General features: G+C 50.7%; 1 protein-coding gene across 9 annotated transcripts in view; it reads left to right on the top strand.

The window, feature by feature from the left end:
- The window catches only part of MBNL1 (muscleblind like splicing regulator 1), an 80,446-nt gene that overhangs the window by 52,602 nt on the left and 7,840 nt on the right, over positions 1–20,004 (top strand). For 4 of the 9 annotated variants that reach the window (XM_042042675.1, XM_042042666.1, XM_042042674.1 and 1 more), the window contains 6 exons: positions 3,846–4,016; positions 6,021–6,221; positions 12,087–12,344; positions 13,326–13,379; positions 14,187–14,340; positions 19,760–19,795. In XM_042042675.1, coding sequence (XP_041898609.1) covers positions 3,948–4,016; positions 6,021–6,221; positions 12,087–12,344; positions 13,326–13,379; positions 14,187–14,340; positions 19,760–19,795 — 772 coding nt within the window. In that variant the 5' untranslated portion in view covers positions 3,846–3,947. The remainder of the gene's footprint in view (positions 1–3,845; positions 4,017–6,020; positions 6,222–12,086; positions 12,345–13,325; positions 13,380–14,186; positions 14,341–19,759; positions 19,796–20,004) is intronic. The other 5 variants (XM_042042671.1, XM_042042668.1, XM_042042673.1 and 2 more) reach the window with 3 other exon arrangements.

Here is a 20,004-nt window from a genome sequence, read left to right as displayed (position 1 = left end):
TTGGTCAGTTTCTTTTGTCTGAGTTTTCCATAATTCTGTAAGTGTTCACACAAAGTGCCTTGTGCTTTGTGGGGAATAAAGCCCTGGTGCGTAGCTGGGAATGCTTCTGCCCTGTGGGAAGGTGCCTGGGGACAGGTACATGTTCCTGCTCCCCTGAAGGCAAGGGGAAAAATCCTCCCAGTCCGACTCCTGATCACCAGACCATGCTGAGCCTCGTGCTGCACCTGATGAGGTGTCACAGGAGGCTGAGCACAGCAAGGTCAGGCACATCCTGCTCCCAGCCAGAGTGGGTGGCATTTCTTCATTTCTGACAGTGAAAGTGAGCCGTACAGAGTAGGAAACAAATCCATGTATTAAACACAAAAAAAACCAATGGAGAGGCTGCATGAGGTTAAAAGATTTACTGGTGCAAGGGGAGAGCAAAGCAAATGTGTGTGTGCTTGCTGCCATGCTTCAAATAAGAGTGAAAAGTTTGTGTGGCAGCTGCTGCAGGCACGGTGCTGTCTGAGTAGTCGGGGGGGCTGGCGCTGAGCTCCGCCGGGCGCTGCCTGACACTGCTGAGCCCCGAGTGGGGCAGAGCACCACGTGAGAGTGGCTGGGACGCCGAGGGACACAGCTGGCCCTCTGCCCCTCACTCTGCTGGCCTCGAGGGCCTCTGCTGAGGGGCATGCTGGGGAGCCTCGGGAGCATTTCTCCTAAGTTTTAGTGCAGCAGGATTGTGTTAATCCCCCAGTGTGCTGGTGCAGCCCATGGGGACACTGCAACACCCACTGCCGCCTCTGAATTTACTCACTTAAAATATTCCTTTTGTAATGATTTGGAAGAGGGTTCAGAAAAGGTTCAGGGAGATGAAAATCTGCCTTGAACTCTGCTGACTGCAGTTAGCAGGATCCAGTGACAAGGTAATTAGGAGCTGCTCGCTGCAGGGTCAGGGGGATGAATGCTGCCCGTGTTCTGGTGAGATCTGTGACGGTGGTTTCCAGCCTGCCGTTTCCAGCTCCTGGGCGCTCTGTGGACCATTTGTAAAGGTCCATGGAGTAAAAGTGAGGCAAGAAACCCTGCTCCCAGACAGACAAGTCTGCATTTCTTTTGGGAAAGTCGCTAAGGTCTGTAAATTAAAAAAGATTGAAGGTTAAAGGTGCCCTGGGCTCCAGAGCTACATGCAAACGAGGAGGATGTGTTTTCATAGTATCTGGTGATAGCTAAGCATAAGCACCATTTACCTGGGGCTGTGGTATATTCTGGTAGTCTTTAACTCTAAGTAAATAGCTTTCCTTAAAGACCATCTCCTAGGTGGATAGAAATGCTAGTCTCAGTGGGGAAGCAGCGAGGCTCCTTGTTTCCTGGGAGCCAGAGGACATTGCATTAGATCACAAGAATGATTTTTTATAGCTTTAAAGCATTTGGGTGTATGAAGTACATTAAGTGGTTGGGGTGTACAGCACGTACTGCCAGGCTTTGGATCTCATCCAGAGAGTTGTGGATCAGCCTAAACCCCAGCGCTGAAATAAGGACATTGAGTTTAATCTGGATTTCAGAATCAGGTTGGTTAACTGCTCCTTTGATTCCAGGCACATATGTTGTAGTTCCATGTTACTCATTTAGCAGTAATTGGCTCTTTTACATTGTGCTCATGGAAGATCTCATTTTCCAGGTATCTGGTAAATGTGTCAGCATGCCCCATGTCCTCAGGGGTAACAACATCTAATATGGGGTTAGTGTTGAGAGAAAAACTGACTTAATTATAACTGTCCCAGGCCTTTACCTGCCAGTGCACACAGGGGTGAAATGCTTTCGGGGGCTTGGGGATGCTGAAATGAGTTGGTTTAGGTGTTAAAGGAGAGAACTGGAGGTCATTTTCCCAAAACCACCCCCAGGGCTGAGAGCTGCCTTCCCCGAGTGAAGGTTGCTGGGTGCCAGACTGGTGGGAGATGTCCCACGTGTCCTTTCAGCCGGTCCAGCCCAGGCTGTGCTGGCCCCTGTGCAGGTCTGGCCGCTGCTGACTGGGATATCCGGTGCCAGCTTTGGTCCCCATGGCAGGGACGGGGCAGCCCTCTGGCACTGGGGATGTCCAGGGTGCACCCACGGGTGGAAGAGCCACCAGCATATCCAGCTGTGTACAGATGTGCATCCACACTGTAAAACACTGCTGCAGTTAAAAGCACAGCGACTACAACTCTCCATAAGCACTGATCCCTGCTGCCACCTTTTCTGCTAATGAACTGTCTGGTTTTTACTGAAGTATCCAAGTCCTTGTTTGCTCTAGGAAGCTTCTTTCCCCTGTAACAAGACTTCCTCAGGCAGCACATGTTTTTTCCCTGTCTTATCTGCAGTTATTGTGCTCTTGGCTCTGTAGATGAGCTTTCTTCTCCATGCATTGCAGTCGTGGTCTCCACAATCTCCGTAAATGCTTTCCTTAACCATGGTGTGTTGCCTGAAGATACCCACAGAACTTTAGGTATTTTTCTTTGACCAAGTCTGTCTTCCTCTGCAGGATCAGATGTCAGCTGAATAACTATGAAAATGAGTTTTAAGATGGTTGGAGTGTCAGCAGGAGAGACAGACTGGGAGGGGAGCAGCAGCAAACTGTTTGTCCCACCCTTTAGGGGAGACAAAAATTATCCTACAAATTAGATCTCTGGGAGATTGTTTAACAAGGATAATCTTAACTTTCTGAGCAAAATTGCAGTGTAAGGTCAAGCTGTATTGAATCAATTTGTTTCCTGATAAAAACCGTTTCTTACTCAAACTAAGTTTGTCTTTTGCCTTGTCATTGTTCTTGTTTGGATTTATTTCAAAGATGAATGAGTAAAGAAAAAAAATGTAATTTTAGGAATCTCTGGTTTTTTTCAGAAAAGAATTTGATTGTCCTTTTTAGTTGGGTTCTTTAGTTTTTGGTTTTGCTATCCCTTTAGTGAAAGTACGGGCTTGGTGTTACAACTTTAAAGAAGTTCCCAGCAGAGGGGTCTGTGTTCCCCAGCAGAGGGGTCTGTGTTCCCCAGGAGGGGTCTGTGTTCCCCAGGAGGGGTCTGTGTTCCCCAGCAGAGGGGTCTGTGTTCCCCAGGAGGGGTCTGTGTTCCCCAGCAGAGGGGTCTGTGTTCCCCAGCAGAGGGGTCTCTCTCCCCTGATCCCTCTGCCCACACTCCGGGGCTGAGCACCTGTGTGAGCGGTGCCTTTGCTCCCGCTGGCCTTTGGCTTTAGAGGTTTTTCAAGCAGCTGGGGGCTTTGGGGCTAGTTCTCAGCAGTCACCCCTGTGCTTTGCTGGCCCCAGGGAGGTCCACCAGGGTCTGGGTGTGCATCGTGCACAGAGCTGTTGTTTATTGTTTCTGGTTGTCGATGGTTGTCGCACTGCTGAGCATCCTTTGATCCACGTTAAACTGGTGCATGAAATTTGTTTGCCACATTTGAATTCAGTGAAAAATTTACAAACGAGTCAGTTCTGGTTTTCCTGTTAGGTTTGCACAATCACAACGAAAATGCATCCTGTGGAGGAGGCTTCCCTCAAAGATGCTGGATTCCAGGTGTAGTGAAGCACAGAGAGGTGCTGGTTCCCTTCATGGAGCAGGAGCATGTCCCCAAGAGGAGGAACATGCTGTACTTCCAGAACAACTCATGGTCACTCATCTTCAGGAGCTTTAAAAAGAAACTGTTTCAGAGTTGTGCTGGGTTAACAAATGGCCCAGCAAAGCCAAGCCAGCAGCAGATAGAGGAACTGTCCGGCGGCTCTGGGCAGCATGTGACAGCCCTTCTCCCTCAGCCTGCAGCCTGCCTGTGTCTGCTTTAGCCCATGGCATAAGGAGCAAAGATGCAGCTTCTAATCCTACTGTGCCAATTCTCTTCTTCAGGGTCGATGTTCAAGGGAAAACTGCAAATATCTTCACCCACCACCCCACTTAAAAACGCAGCTGGAGATCAATGGCCGCAATAACCTGATTCAGCAGAAGAACATGGCCATGCTGGCCCAGCAGATGCAGCTCGCCAATGCCATGATGCCCGGAGCCCCGCTGCAGCCCGTGGTATGTGCACCCCAGGGTTCCCTCAGGGAGCTGAGGGCAGGCAGCACAGGCTTCCACACCAGGGAAATCCCACAAAGGTCGGGAATGGGGAGAGGAATCAGCTGCAGTGAAATGCTCCTCTGTATGTCTTTGTGTTGCTTAATTCTGCCTTGCCTGAAGTAATATTTTTATTTAATTTCAGTAGTCTTGGGTTAATTTAATTTATCTTCTGCAACTTATTTCTCAAAGTTTGGAAAGCGAGTGATCTCTGTGAGATTTTTGTTTCCTTTGCAGTATCATGCGCTCTAGGAAACTCCTGGCTTTGAGAAGATTCCCTTGAGTGAAGGGATGTTTTCCCTCACTCAAGGGAACTTTCCCAGAGAGTTGCTTGCTGGAATTGAGCTTTGGTTTAGGGGGAGTTAGGCTCAGCTTGACCATGGCTGTGCATCAGTCAGTATGAGCCCAGCAGGGAGCTGGGGTGGCTCTGTGCCCCGGCCCAGCAGTGGCTGGAGGACAGGGGGGTGTCCCCACTTAGGCCTGTGCAGCACATTGCGATGTGCCTGTGAGCTTCAGAGCAACACCAGGTGGCTCTGATAACATGCTGTTATTCTGCAGTGGTCAAAAGGCTGCAGGGTATTTGTATTGGTGTAAAATAAGCTCAATAGAAACTATATGGAGTGGTCTTTAATTTGGTGTACACAGACACACAGGTGTCTGTTTGAGTGTACTGGGCTGAAATCAAACATCAATATCTTATGTTACACACTAACAGACTGGTTATTTTAAAGTTCATTATTACATAGCTGATAACACAGTAATGGAAAGTGAAGTTAATTAATAGTGTATTTAAGAGTAATATTTAATTTCCTGTAATATTTGCCAGGTTGTTTTTCACTCACATGGATGAAGAATCATAAGCATTACAGAAATTATACCCCTTTACATAGCTCTCAAGTCTGTTTTCTCCAGTAATCCCTGCATGGTTTTGTTCATTATTTCCAATGTGTCTTGCTTCCAAACAATTCAGTCATTTCCTCAGGAATACAAAAACATGTGCTGTTCTGTGCTGTCTGCCTTAAATTGATATGAAACAGAGAAAGAGTTGTGTTAATTCTGTAGTTGTTTTTCCCTCTAAAAATTAGTTGGGGAAAAAAACCTAAATGCCTAGAGTAACTGCTTTATTTAGATAGTGAAAGACAAACACTCCTGGCTGAATTTTATTTGGCAGTTACACTGCATTTGGGGGCAGGAGAGTTGTTTAATCCTTGCTGCAGTGTAGCAGCTCTGTGTTGGGTTTTCACAGCATTATTTCAGCTCTACACCCAGTTACCTTCACACCACAAGGGCACTTGACTCTTTTTTGAAAACATGCAAACAAACAAAAAATCATATTTGCATGTGCTCTTTCTTCCACTGGTTTAATGTTTTACCCTAACTAAAGCATCTCCCTGATGCAGTGAGTGTCTGAGTATCTGCATGGCCAGCCTGTTGAATTCTGTAAAATTGAAGGATTGTGGCTATGTGAAACTCCGAGTTCCTGAGTCAGCTGTAGCTGCACCAGGGTCAGAAAAGCTTTGCCTGTGCCTGAAGTCAAGTGTGGTTGATGCTTTGTCAGGGCTCTCAGATGCCTTTTCCCTAAGAGCCAGCATTGTACCTGCTGTGGCCATGTCCCCGTGGTAGGCCTGGATTCTGTGTGACCCCACAGAGTGTCTGCCATTCATTATGGCATTGCTGGAGTGCAGATCCACCGGGAGTTTGCTACAGGAGCTGCCACATGCTGTGAGCGTGCAAGGGAGCTGGAGGAGGAGAACCAGCCGAGGCTGGTGGGGTTGCTTGTCCCGTGCTCTTGCTCACGTGCAGCAACTGCACAGGTGTTCCCCATGTCCCACAAACACAACAAATGCTCCTTCCCAGTTAGCAGCAGAAACTCACCTTGTTCAGCTCAAGGGGATGGCCACAGAGTTGTTATGGTGACAGCACAGCAAGCACAAATGTTAAGTGTCTGTTCCCTGTCTCCGATTGCAGCCAATGTTTTCTGTTGCACCGAGCTTAGCCACCAACGCGTCAGCCGCCTTCAACCCCTACCTGGGGCCCGTCTCTCCAGGCCTGGTCCCCGCTGAGATCCTGCCCACGGCCCCGATGCTGGTGACAGGAAACCCCGGGGTCCCAGTTCCTGCCGCTGCCGCCGCTGCTGCCCAGAAGCTGATGAGGACAGACAGGCTGGAGGTAGGAGCTGGGTGATGTAACTTACTCTCACAAGTGCTATCATTTATTTTGTCTTCTAGGTATGAAATACTTTTCTTGTGAAAGCAAATAATGCAGGTTTCACTTGGGCTGGTAATGTCATATCTTGATGACGGGTAAGAACGAGGAGTGACTGTACAGTAAGTTCAGCCTGGCATTCTGCTTCTGACCCTCCCTTGCAGAAAGAAATGGGAATATTTAGGAATGATCATGATGGCAGCAAGAGTGCCACAAAGCTGTTAGTGTGTGCCCAGAAGGTGTTAACATGGTGGGGGCACAGGCACTGAGCGCTTGGGAGAGGTGCAGCGCTTCAGCTGCTGGAGTGCAGGATGACTCGGCCTCTCTGGCTCTGACAGACGGTGCCCACGCTCCCCTGCCGGCCTCCCGCACCTGGCTTATCACCCTTGCTACAACCCTGACAAGTGTTGGTGCTCTTGAGCTGCTGCTCTCCCTTGCTCCAAATCTTTCTTATCTGAAAGGCCTGACAGTGTTTTCGGCACCTTATCGGTGCTGCATGGGCGGGGAGCCAGGGACGTGCGCCGACTGCCACGAGCTTGGGGCACAGCCCATGAGCACAGCCCATGGGCACAGCCTGAGAGAGAGCAGAGCCCGTGGGCACAGCCTGAGAGCACAGCCTGAGAGCACAGCCTGTGAGCATGGATCACAGCCTGAGAGCAGAGCCTGCGGGCACAGCCTGAAAGCAGAACCTGTGAGCAGAGCCTGCGGGCACAGCCTGGGAGCACAGCCTGAGAGCATGGATCACAGCCTGAGAGCAGAGCCTGTGGGCACAGCCTGGGAGCACAGCCTGAGAGCATGGATCACAGCCTGAGAGCAGAGCCTGTGAGCAGAGCCTGTGGGCACAGCCTGAGAGCAGAGCCTGAGAGCAGAGCCTGTGGGCACAGCCTGAGAGACAGCCTGAGAGCATGGATCACAGCCTGAGAGCAGAGCCCGTGGGTACAGCCACAAGCACAGATCGCAGCCCATGGGCACAGCCTGAGTGCAGGTGCTTGGCAGCCCTGCTTGGGTCTGGTGGTTAGAAGGCAGCGATGGGGGAGGCTGGGCAGCCAGGCTGCCCTGCTGTCACCCTGGTGTGTGCTGGACATGGCAGGGCGTGAGGGCACAAGGCCGCTGCCCCCTGCGCGGCTGCTGGTGCTCTCCCTTCTGGCAGCGGGTCTGGTCACTGAGCTCAGGGAGCACACTGGGAGGAGCAAGAAGGATCTTTGTTTTATGCAGCCCACTGTATTTGTAACTGTTCTTTCTGCCTGTGCATCTGCACTAACAGGATTAACTCTCCTTACAAGGGAAATTAATTCCTTTTCCTTAGCTGCATCCCTGGCTGAGGAGCTGCTGCTCAGAAGGGGTGAGCTGGGAGCAGTGTGGGGGGTCATCTGGCAGCCAGTGTTTCCCACTGCTACGGTCACTATTCTCAGAGCCCACATCACCACAGGTCACCTTCCTGTGGGATCACATCATTTCCCTTTTTAGAGATGTTTTCCCTGGGGGAAGCGTTCCCCAAAGCACGCTCAGGTTACAGGGGAGGCAGCTGTGCCGAGGTCTGAGCTGGCACACAGGTGGCTGGTTGGAATCACCCAGGGATGTTTTTCCCTTGAGGACTCTGTTTCATACACCTGCCAGAGGTGGATTAAAACCAAAATGCAATTAGGTAGATTCATAAATAAATCACAGTGGATTTGGAAATGAGTATGGAGAGGAGAATGCCAATGATGGGAACCCTTTGGGTTGTGCTGCCAAGATCAGCTGCTGTGATTTGTGCTTCCAGCCCTGCAGTGCCCCATGGGCTGGTCAGGCTGGGACATGAGGGCTCAAAAACATCCTGGTCATAAGCAGGATGTACCCATTGTCCCCAAGCACCCAGGGAAGCAGGAGCACCCCTTTGTGTGCACCTCCAGGGCAACCCCAGTGCTGGCTGCAGGCTGTGACCACTGCACAGGGAGCTAATGATGTCTGGGACTTCAGCGTACAGGATTTGGCCCTCTGGACGCTGCATTCTCTTGATATTGCTCTTCAGAGAAGTGATGCACTGCTGAGCCAAACTCCTCTGAATGAGGGGGAGATGCTAGAGTAGCACTCTCGGGGTCACAATACTGTTTTCCCTTTTGCAAATGCAGTTTAAACAGTGAAACATGTAGGTGAGAAGATAATTTGCAAATGCTTTCCAGTGCAGTGGTCATTTGATCTGGAGTATCCAAATTTAATATCCAAACACTAAACAAGCACGTCATTTTTATGAACAGCAAAACATTTGAATGTACTTTATAGGTTACAGAAATGCAGAACGAATTCTGGAGATTCTGCATGATCTGGCTATTACTTCCCAGAGGAGCCAGCAGTGTCTACCTGCTCTTCCAGGGAGCTGCTGCTGTGGGATTGCCATTTGTTATGGCATGATCAGAGCTTTATAAGGCTCCACTCACTCTCCCTTGGAATGAACTGTCCTGGAGAAAAATAACCACAATGATGTTAGCATCTAATCTTGGAGTATGATTGGTTCTGCTTAGAATTTTAAATATTTATTTTCAAGAGTTATGTACGCTGGCAGGAATTGAGTCAGCACACGTTCTGGGATACAGACCCAGGCTGTTCCCAAGCTGAAAGCTCTCAGTAGGCACACCTGGGGTTTTCAGGCAAACAGGCAGACACCACAGATCTGTCGGGCAGTGCTGTGTCTCCTGAATTAATGTGAGTCTTGGTAAATTAAGGTCGGTGACTGCTGCTAGCAGTGGGATTGCTTTCATCTGGATTTCATACCGACAGCATGCGGGTGTTGGTTGTCCAGTGCTTTCAGCCACTCCTGTAAGGAATCTGCATCTCAGGATGAAAATGTCATGGCTTGAGGCTTTTCCACAGCTTTCCTCACACTCCTCCCCTGCAGGAAATATCTTGAACAAAGTGTGGTTCTTCAGTGAACTGGAAAAGAAGCAAGAAGGACAGGGAAGTGAGAGAGAAAGGAATTGCTTAACGCTTTATCAAAAACAGCTGTTTCTGTTGGAATGCCATCATTTTCTATTAGAAGTGTTCCAAAGTCAGCAGTGACCACAGCCAAGCTGCTGTTTCCTGCTTGGTTCTTATATGCCATTTTTTGCCAGAAAGAAGCAACTTAGAAGTTCTTGGAGCTGGTCAGCTCTGGGTGATGAGGACTGTGACCAGTGAGGCCGTGTGTTCGAATGCTCTGAGTGTCCTGGATAACAGCACATCCATTTCCATTGGTTGTCTCAGATGCCAAGGAAGAGCCAGGAGGTGGGATGTGCTCTGGGAAGGGAAGGGTAGGGCTGGCCCTCCAGCCAAACTCTGCACAGTGCTGGGGTGAGGGAGAGGGACTCGGCCAAGGCTGGGAAGTGGCTGTGTCCCCACCCAGGTTGCACCTTGAGTCGCAGCGGGGCCATCACAGCAAACTCAGCCCAAAGCCCAAGCAAGGGAATACAGTGAGTCAGTGACACTGCAGCCCTCATGCAGCATTTTACAGCAGGCTGGAAATGTACCCATGCCTCTTCTGTTTATGTTTCCTAACAAACTGAGTTGAAAAATACGGTACTCATTACAGGGCTATTAATAAATAACTGAAAAAAGCTCTCCAGATCTGTAAGACTAGACAGCACATCATGCTTTTGTGCCTCTCTTTACTGAAGGAGATGAGTGATATATTGCAGCATGACCATGGCAAAAAGTAACCCCATTTCAAAGCTTGCTTTTAAATAAAGAAGAGTTGGAAGTGTTCTTGGTTGTTACCCTCACAGTGGTTGAAAAGACTGCTGGTCACACCAATTAGAAGGACCAGCAGTCCAGGGTTGTGTCTGGCTGCTCTGAGCCCTTGTCCCAAGATCAATTCAGGAGCACTGGTGGAAACCTTCTTCACCTTAGCGCAGCTACTGTGTGACAGCTCAGAAAACTTACCTGGACATGCCAAAGGTTATCTCTATCTGCCTATTGCAGTGTTCTGGTCATTCTTCTTTGGTTTTTAACTGGGACAAAATTAGTTCTTCTGTGGATGTACTCTCTCTCTCTATATATAGATGCTTTTATGTATACTTGCACTTATATGGGTTTGTACATATCATTTCTATGTTATTAATGGAGTAGTTCTTGCTTACACATGGAGTGGTCTTGAGACCTTGGTTTAGTGGACCACCAATACAAGACAAGGAGCAAAGACAGTCAGCTGCCTTTGGTTCATCCTTTTCTTCATCTTTGGAAGAAAAGGGTTCAGTTTACAGCTAGAACTGCAAATAATCAAAGGAAACTATACATTTCTGTCCATGTGGGAGGCCTTTGTTTGGGTAGAGGACACTGGTTCATGACCCAGGAAGTGTTCCTAGATAATGAAAGAGAACCTTCTTCCCTAGCCCTCCCTGTGTCGTGCTGGCTGGCATGTGTCACTGCAGGGGACTGGGCCAGGGAAGGGATCTGGCTGCAGGATTACCTGGCAGGCCGGTGGTTATTTTCCAGCTGAGGAATTTGCCTGAGCTGTTTCCGGCATGCTGCAGAATCCGTTCTGCAAGCCCTGAGCATGAGAGGCACAGGATGAGCAGGGGCTGGGCCCAGCTCATGTGGCTCTGCTGCAAATACACACCCAGAGTCAGTCACCACATGGAACAAGCCTATTAACAGGATCATGCAGGAATGACCCTGGACAAATGTTTTCACACCTGACCTGGTCCTGGTCCTGCAGCTGGGTCAGTTCATAACTGTAGAGGATGGGCAGGTGGCACTGGAAGTGGCACGAGGGTTAAACAGCAGCCAGAGGACTGGTGCGAAGGGAAACCAGACCACCACCAAATTTGGGTTATTGAAGGGATTGGAGCCAAGGTCCTTGAGGAAATACTGATGATCCAAGCTCACAGGCACCCACCTTGAACAGGACATTCCATCTACTAAAGGGTTTTATTTTTATGCTGACCCGGTTGCTTTTGTCCCTTCATTTCCTATGGCCTTTGGAAAACTGGAATGCTAAGTGTGTTTTGTTGGCAATCTGGGGAGAGCTGACCGTGACAGGAGCCCACATCAGTCTGTCAGACACAGGGCTTGCATATGTGGAGAGGGGGCTGGTGTGTGTCACGCTGGTGACAGAGCCCGTGTCTGCAGTGCTGGAGTGGCCGGGACCTGGGCTTCTGTGCAGGCTCGGGGACGGCTGGAGCCCACGGGACACCGCAGGGGCTGTCACCCAGGCAGCTGCAGCGTCTGACCCCTCCAGCTCTGTCTGGCTGCTGGCGTGTGACAGCAGGAGCAGGGGCCGCTCCGGCTGTGGCCGCTGCTGTTCCCCACCTCCCGTGGTTGCTCGGGGGGATGGCTGGGCAGCACAGGGGCTGTGCCACCACTGTGGGCTGCGGGTTGCTGTTCCCTGGCAGGCACCTGGATCATGGGGGCACATGGACACAGAGTGCCCGCCCAGTAGGGCTCTGTGGGGGCGATCACACACTGCCCACTCACTGTAATGAGCACATTGAGTGTGGTGACTCAGCACAGCCAGGTCACAGCCGGGCATGGCCGAGCACCTTGGGGTGCTTGGGTGGTGCCTGAGAGCCGCTGTGGTACATTTCAGGAGACAGAAACAGCCCCCATGGGTGGCTAAGTGGAGCCAGAATGATACCTCCTATGTGCTTGGCTTTGATCACGGTGGGGTTTCATGCTCCTTGACATCAGAATTGGCTCTGGAGAACCCAGTCTCTGCTGCCAGGTCCCTGAGCCCTCCACCCCACTGCAGTGCACCACCTGGGCCAGGCCCCCATCCTCGTGGTGCTCTCGCAGGCTTTCAGAAAGCTTGTCTCTGCTCCAAGCCGTGCCTGCAACACCCATCACCAAAACTAAGTGACTTTCTTTTCTGTGTCACAGGTATGTCGAGAGTACCAGCGCGGGAACTGCAACAGGGGAGAGAACGACTGCCGGTTCGCTCACCCTGCCGACAGCGCCATGATCGACACCAACGACAACACAGTCACCGTCTGCATGGATTACATCAAAGGGAGATGCTCCCGGGAAAAGTGCAAATATTTTCACCCTCCTGCACACCTGCAAGCCAAGATCAAGGCTGCCCAGTACCAGGTTAACCAAGCTGCAGCTGCCCAAGCAGCAGCGACTGCAGCTGCCATGGTGAGTGTGGGAACACTTCTGGACGTAGACATATGTTGAGGAGAGGCAGTGGTGGATGCGTGTTTGTCCTTGCTAAGGAGGGTGCGTGTGCTTGGGGACCCTGGTCACTACACAGTGCAGTGAGCTTTCTCAGCATGTGATGCCAGATTTGCTCTGAAGTAGTTCCAGACCATTGAGGTGTTTGACTAATTTTGCCTGCTGATGTACAGAGTGCCTGTGTGTACCTCTGTGTGTGCATACATGTGTGCGTGTCTGTATGTGTGGGCTACATGTGTATCTGGTTGGCTGTATGTCTGTGTGTGGCAGATGTGTATCTATCCAGCTGCACAGATAGATAAATCCATATTTAGTTTCTGTAAGTCCATGTCTGTAGAGGTGTAGTTTGAAGTGGATCTGACCGTGTTACTGCTGTCCGCATCCTGTGTCCCCGCGGGCTGGCGGTGGCTCTCCCGCGCGCTAGTGCAGGCCCGTAGCTGTAGCAGCCACATCTGGGTCCACTGAGGAGCTGGTTTGCTGGCAAGGTGAGGGCAGCACCGGGGGGCTGTGGTGGCGGAGGGTCCCGCCTGTGCTGAGCCCGTGGGTGTGGGAAGCAGAGCACAGCGGGGGAGGCAGGGCTGGCAGGGCGAGGCGGTGGCCACGGGCTCCCGGCGGGGTCCGACATGGGCAGGGAGCCGGTGGCCGGTGGTGGGAGCCCCTTTGCCGGTTCTGCGCGGCTGTGAGCCCCGTGCCCTGCCCGGTGGGGGCCAGGGTGGGGGCGGCCGTGGGCCCCCCCTGCTGCCCCGCTGCCCTGCCCGTCGGCCCCCCATGCATGCCTAGTCTTGTTACCGTTGTACACGGCATCCGGTGATTTGTTTTTATTTGTTTTTTCTCACCTCCCCAAATGCACTGCTGCCCCCATGACGCACCTCTGCTTGCTGTTTATGTTAATGCGCTTGACCCCACTGGCCATTGCCATCATGTGCTCGCTGCCTGCTAATTAAGACTCAGTCGGCTGTCAAATCACTGAAGCGACCCCTCGAGGCAACCTTTGACCTGGTACTATGACCTTTCACCTTTTAGCTTGGCATGTAGCTGTATCGTAGAGTCGAGTTTGGGGTTAATGTGTAGAAATGGAACATCCCGGTTTCCCTCCCCACGTCCCCGGCAAAGGGCGTGTGGGCGGCCAGGCCAGGCTGGGCGCCCTCCCTGCAGCCCCCGCCGCCCCCGCGCCCGCCGGCCCCTTCCCGTCCCGTCCCCTCCTGTCCCCATCCCCTCCCGTCCCTCCCGGGTGCCGGCGCAGGGGCGTTGGCATGGCTTCGTGGCGCGGAGGCGGCCGGGGCCAGCATGCGGCGCGCGCTCTGCATGCCCGGGCAGCGCTGGGGCCCAGGGACTGGGGTGTCACCACGGCCCCGCCATCCGCTCCGGACGGTGACTATTAACATGGCTTCTACGTGTGATCCTCATGGAGCTAGCAGTGCTGCTTCCCCAATGGCCTCGCTCCTGACCCAGCCCGAAGCTTTCCCGTAGTGTGGTACTGATGCCGGTGCCCATAGCGGCTGTCCCGCCGGTCCCTGTGCCGCTGTAATGGTAGGCAAATAGTGCTCCCTGGAAAGCTGTTCCCTCGCCTTTTATTTGGTAGTTCAGTGTGCTATGCCGCTTGCTTGCTCATGGAAAAACATGGTGCTGCCTGGTTATTTTGCCTTCTACTGATTTTTCTTTTTTTCCTTTTTCTCTCTCCTTTTCTCCTCCCTTTTTCCCCTCCCTCCCTCCCTCCCTCCCATCCTACTCCACACCCCACCCCACCCCTTTTTTTTTTTTTCTTTTTGTTACTGGACTTTATTTTTATACCCATCCACCATTCAGGGAATTCCTCAAGCTGTACTTCCCCCCTTACCAAAGAGGCCTGCGCTTGAAAAAACCAATGGTGCCACCGCAGTCTTTAACACTGGTATCTTCCAATACCAGCAAGCTCTTGCCAACATGCAGTTACAGCAGCATACAGCCTTTCTCCCACCAGGTAAGTGCTTCACTGGTGCCTTTTCAGGGGAGGGAGAAGGGGGAGTTCTGGAAAAAGCACAGCAGGAAACAGCTGTTTGTTGCTGGTGGCAAATGTGGTGTGTGCTGGAGGCCGCTGGTGCCGCACAGGCAGCCCCTCCGGCCCATGGCACAGCAGTGCCCCATGCCCGTGGGCAGAGGAGGGGCTGGCTGTGGGAACGCTGCCTTCTCTCTGCTCCTTGCGGAAGCTGGGTGGGTGTTTTCCAGTCTAACACAAAATCAGCATCATGCTCTGTCACCCTAAATCAGAATTTTAAATCTCCTCTGTCCTTCCTCTTTCCCTGGATTAACTGCTCTTCCTTCCTCATCCCTAAGCTGTTGTGCTTGTTTCTCTGTAAGACCCCTTGGCCTTGGCAGTGGTGGCTCCGAGTCACACACACAAAGGGGTTGATTTCAACAAGGTGCAGTGATCCCAGGAGGCACAGGCAGTGTCACAGGTGGAGAATCACAAACCTACACAAGAAGTCACAGTTTGGGCCTCTACCACTGATGTCTCAGGGCTGGTCTTGGACTGAGTAAAGCCAAGTGCTTGTTCTCAGCCAAGAGTGATCAGCTCTACACTTGTCCTGGTGTAATTGCTGAAGAGTTGATGCCTGTTCTATGTACCAAGCAGAAATCCCTTCGGAGGACTAGTGATGGGACATAAAGTTGGAATATATGCTTTGGTTCTGCCGATGGCACTGCATGAGAAATGATATCTAGTATGTCCCGGGAGCTTCTGCCCTTAATTACACAGCTGAGGTTGTTTGTTACACCTGAACCCACACTAAAGCAGCACCAGCATTCCAGGAGGTGTGCAGAGCCCAGCTGATAGATCTGTACAAAAATGGGAAAGAGTCTGTGAGGACAGCCCTTCATCATGCCGACTGGGAAGGGGAAGAAATATGGCTCATCAGTCTTTGCCCAAAAATTTAAAGGATTTTATCCTAAACATTTTTGGCAAGTATGTTCCCAGGAATTCAGTATAATGCCCTTTACTGTTCTGTCTTGATCTGGCATACAACCTACCTGTGTACTTTAAATGTCACAAAAATCAGTTTCATGATCTAGTGCATTTTAATAATGCAAAAATGCATTGCAGCCAGTGAAATGTATCAGTAAATGTTACAAAGCTTGCTGGAGACAATAGGAAGATGGGTTGAGTAAGCTGTAGGTCAGATCTCTAGCCCACATATTAAAATCCATATAAAAATGCGTATGTGATCATGGACTTATGGAACCACAGAATGGTTTGGGTTGGGAAGGACCTTAAAGACCACCTCATTCCAAACCCCCTGCCACGGGGGAACACCTTCCAATAAATCAGATTGCTCAGAGCCCCATCCAGAAAGACTCAGAGTCCTTCCTGTGAATGTTAAACAATTCACAGATCTCTTTTGGCACAGCATAACCAGTGGAGTCCATGAACTGCAACTTTCCAGCTTTCATGAAAGCAGCAAGGGGCTGGGTGGTTTCTGGAAGTGCTGGAGCTACCTTTGAGCTCCCCCTTCAAACTCAGGAGCTGGGGTTGTGGTTTATATATGCCAGACCCCATTTGCACCTCATCATTGACTGGGGTCTTTCTCATTGGCTCTTCCACACACCTTACCTCAGCTCTTCCTCCAGCAGATCCACACTGAAACCTCCAGGAGCTTGGCAGTGGTTCTTGAGGTTTCATTAGACCTTTCCTGACCACTCAAGTTTAGTATATATTGCACAAGAAAAGTAAGGGAGTTTTTAGCATGAGCTATTATAAATTCTCTCTTTATGTTTTTCAGATAGCGGCAGTTTGAGCTTTCCAGTAATCCAGTACTTTCCAAACAGTTTGAAAAATGTCTTTGCCACCGTGCCCTTTTTAGTTTTTCCCACTTCAGATGAACTGGGATCAGTTCCTGTTTGGGCACAGTCACCTGGAAATAGAGTTTCTCCATCTGTCCCTACGAAGCAACGGAGAGCACTGAGCGTGGGTGCCTCCAGCTCCACGGCCACGGAGCAGGGGCAGGTCAGCTCAGTGGGATCTGAATTAAAGTGATGTTTTTCAGGTTCAGACACCCAAGGTGTAAGTGCTCATTTGTGTTCCTAGTTGCTCCAGGCAGGTTATGCAGGACGGTTGGAGGGCAGGACGCCTGCAGAACCTGCACAGGGTGGGTGTGCCCAGGGTTGGTTCCCTGTGGGGGATCTGTGCAGGACCCTCCTCTCTGCAGGGCACTTCACTTCTCATGTTCTCCCACTGATATTCCAGAAACCTCAAGATACCTCTTTTGAATTGTCAGGCATTGTTCTGGCTGGCTGTGTGCCAGGGATGTGAAGCACATCCAGGGATCATCCATGCCTGGGAGTGGACACTGCACTCCAGCATGCCTTAAGTGATTAAATGTTCTTCAGACACTCGTATCACCTCTCTCAGCTAGAGCTCCCTCTCTGCACAGCTCCCCTCTTGAGGTGTCCCCGAAACCTTGGCTGCTGGGAGCTGTCCCCAGACTGAGAGGGGAATTTAGGGGTGTCGCAAGAAAGAACCAGGACCATTTGTGCTGTTGGAATGAGGGGAGTTAGTCAGGCGAGTCAGGAGGCTCTGCATGCCTTGGTGGTGTTCCCAGCTCGGTTTGGTCCCTGGGTCCTGGCTGCCAGCTCGGGACAGCTCGGCAGACGCGGTGAACCTCCCGCTGCGAACGCGCAGAGCTCCGGTCCTCGGACCTTTACCTGCTCCATGTCCTGCAGCGACTGGGAGCTGGCTGGAGAGTGCTGCTGTGGGCAGCTGAGTGACATCCTGCCCCAGGGCCTGTGACCATGCTGGGCCTCGGCTCCCTGTCTCCTCGGTGTGCGGGTGCAGCTGTTCTGCCCCAGGGGTGTCTCCCAGGTGACCAGAGTGTCTTTGAGAAGCGATATCCTCCAGAGGAAAGGGTCAGGTTGGCAGGATGCTCCCAGGAGCTGATGTCGTGATGCAGCTGCAAGGGGCAGGATTGCAGCTGGCAGCTGAACCCCGTAGCCAGCATGGAAAGGCTGCAGCTACCTCTGCATCGTATTAACCCGTTGCATATTTGTTCAATTACTGCAGCTTCAGCACCAGAGACTCCCTTGTTTCCTGGCTGGGACTCAGTGCCCAGAGGTTTTCCTAAAGCACTTTCCTCTCTGGGGCTGCTGGGCCTGCGCAAAACCACTGCTCTCCCCCAAAACATTGGGGAGGGAAAGGTCACACACCACTGCTCACCTCCATGGGAGTGCTTGTGCTGTCTGGAATGTTGTTTTTAATTAGGCTTTAGTAGATTGGGCAGAAGAAATAGACTGAGGGGAATAATACAAGGGAGAAAAGAGAAAAAAATAATTAAAACAACAGTAAACATAGAATATTTATAAAAATAGCTTTATTGCACCACAGAAATAATCTGATTGTGAAGTTATGGTCATTTAAGTCAGAACATCCTCAAATTAAAATTCTGCTTTGTGCCGAACAGCCAGGGAACATTGAAAGTGCACATTCATTATTCATGTGTTCTCATTAGTCAGTCAAAGCTTCTGAAGTCAAGCTGAATATTAAGATCATAGCAAGAATTATTTTTATTACTGGTAAGAGGGTCATATAGCATGTCTGTGTTTGGGCATTATGCCACCCCAGCAAGTGTTCTACTTTCTGCCTCATGTTCATTTGCTTCAGTTCCTTTTCAAAAACTGTGTGCACTGGTCATAATGTTAATGAAGATAATTCAGACTGAAATTTGGAGCTTTTAATTGAAAAGCTTTACAGGGATATTTCAGAGTTGTTATAAATACCCAGCTCATGTGTAGGATGCAGATACAGTTGTGCGGGGAGCGATGTACCATTGCAGCTCTCGTAGAGGTGTACAGCTGCGTGACCAGGGCACTGCTGCAGAGGCACAGCTCAGGGCTTCTTCTCTGCACCCCCATTAATGCCACTGAGAGCCCGTAAGAGGGACTGAGAAAGCTGTTTTGCTTACTGTTTGTAGTTTCTAGCCAAATTCTGCTCCGTTCTTTAATCTTGCAAGTGATCCCATTGGCTTCAGCCATGACTTGTGCCTGGGGAGGTCAGGAGAGGTGCCCTTCCTTTATCCTTTCTTTGCGAACATTCTCAGTCTCTTCTATGACACAGAAATAGAGGATTAATTAGGAAACATGATGATGCCCTTGCCTTTGTTGCCTTACAGATACAGCAGTGACAGAGAATAACCTTGGCCCCAGCAGTAATTAAACTGACCGACTTCTTCCCTGCATAGTTAAATGCTCTGAGGGTGTGCATCCCCTCCAGCGCTTGGCACTGGCTGGAGCCATTTCCTGTCCCCATTACAGTCACGGGATGTCACGGAGGCAGCATTGCCTGGCTGCCTCTGGCAGCCTGCTAGGATGTTTCCATTTCGATTGCAACCTCATTCCCAGATTTCAGAGTTTATTTCAGTTTCTGCTGTGTCAACCATCATGAACAGTGTTACTGTTATTTGTTAAATTAAAAAGTAAATAATTTATTTAAAATTGATATTCTGGAAGATCAGTATATATTTATCATCTTGGAAGTAAAAATAGAAGATAGTGAGATCACTCTGGTGGAAGGCATTTTGCTGTGTAACGTAGAGAGAATTGCCAACTTGGTGATGCTTAAAAATGATACCAGAATGATCCTAAAAACACCTTCCTGCTCCTGGCACTGGTTGCAGGGCAGAACTCTCCAGGTGCTTTCTTGTGTAGTCTGAAGGGAGTTGCAGCTGTGAACCTAGGCACCAGCATCTTAAAATACATCCTGCAGTGTAGAACAAAAGGCTGAACAGGTGCTCTGAGGTGTCACCATGAGCTGCACAGGGCACGGTGACCATTCAGCCACTGCTCTGAGTCGCGTGTGAAGTGGCCAGAGCAGGGGACAGTCGGGATCACTGCCCGAGGAGAGGAGAGGGAGAGGGAGAGGGAGAGGCTCTATCACCTCTGCCATCCATCTGCCTGGATGGGTCCAGCTGTGCGCAGCACTTCCTGAGTGGGCACAGGGACAGGGACAGGAACAGCCGGGCCTGGTCCCACTGGCCTCGCACCGGGGACCGCAGGCACTAGGCAGGGGTTTTGATCTGAGAAGAGCAGGGAAAGGACCACGACAAGGCTTGTGTCAGAAGGGAAGAAGGTTTAGGGAGTTCTGAGTTAAAGCTGAGGAAGGTTTTCGTGGCCATGCTCTGGGGCCAGCACAGTCCCAACACAGCTCCATCCGCTGCCCTGTCCCCGAGGCCTCGTTCTAACGGATCACTGTGCTATTGTATGGTTTGATTGTGCTGACAGTTACATGCTACTGTGCCCATAATAACAATTTTTCTTCTTTGTTCAAATGAAATTTATAATTACGCGTGTGATGGGTTGTTTTAATTCTTTTCCCTTTCCAAATCCACCTTCCTGTTGCAATGCATGATGAGCAGGCTCAATATTGTGCATGACACCCGCTACAAGTGTTGGTAGGTGCCAGCTTTGTTTCTTGATTATCTTAAACCTGTGGTGCAGCTCACAGACCCTCAAAATCCACTGCTAGATTTAACGTACAGCCCTCGTGCCAGTCCGTCTCCCCGAGCCTCCTGCACTAACACCTGTCAATTAAATGTGATTGTTTTATTTAATTGACATGGACACGTAGATGTTAATTTTGTACAGCAGTTTTTAATTGCAC

Source organism: Corvus kubaryi, unplaced genomic scaffold (genome assembly GCF_017639235.1).
Source record: "Corvus kubaryi isolate FWS band 111438036 unplaced genomic scaffold, C.kubaryi_AGA036_p1.0 37397, whole genome shotgun sequence".
Classification (NCBI taxonomy): Eukaryota; Metazoa; Chordata; class Aves; order Passeriformes; family Corvidae; genus Corvus; species Corvus kubaryi.
Note: the sequence above shows the minus strand (reverse complement) of the source record. Positions and strands in the feature narration are given on the sequence as shown.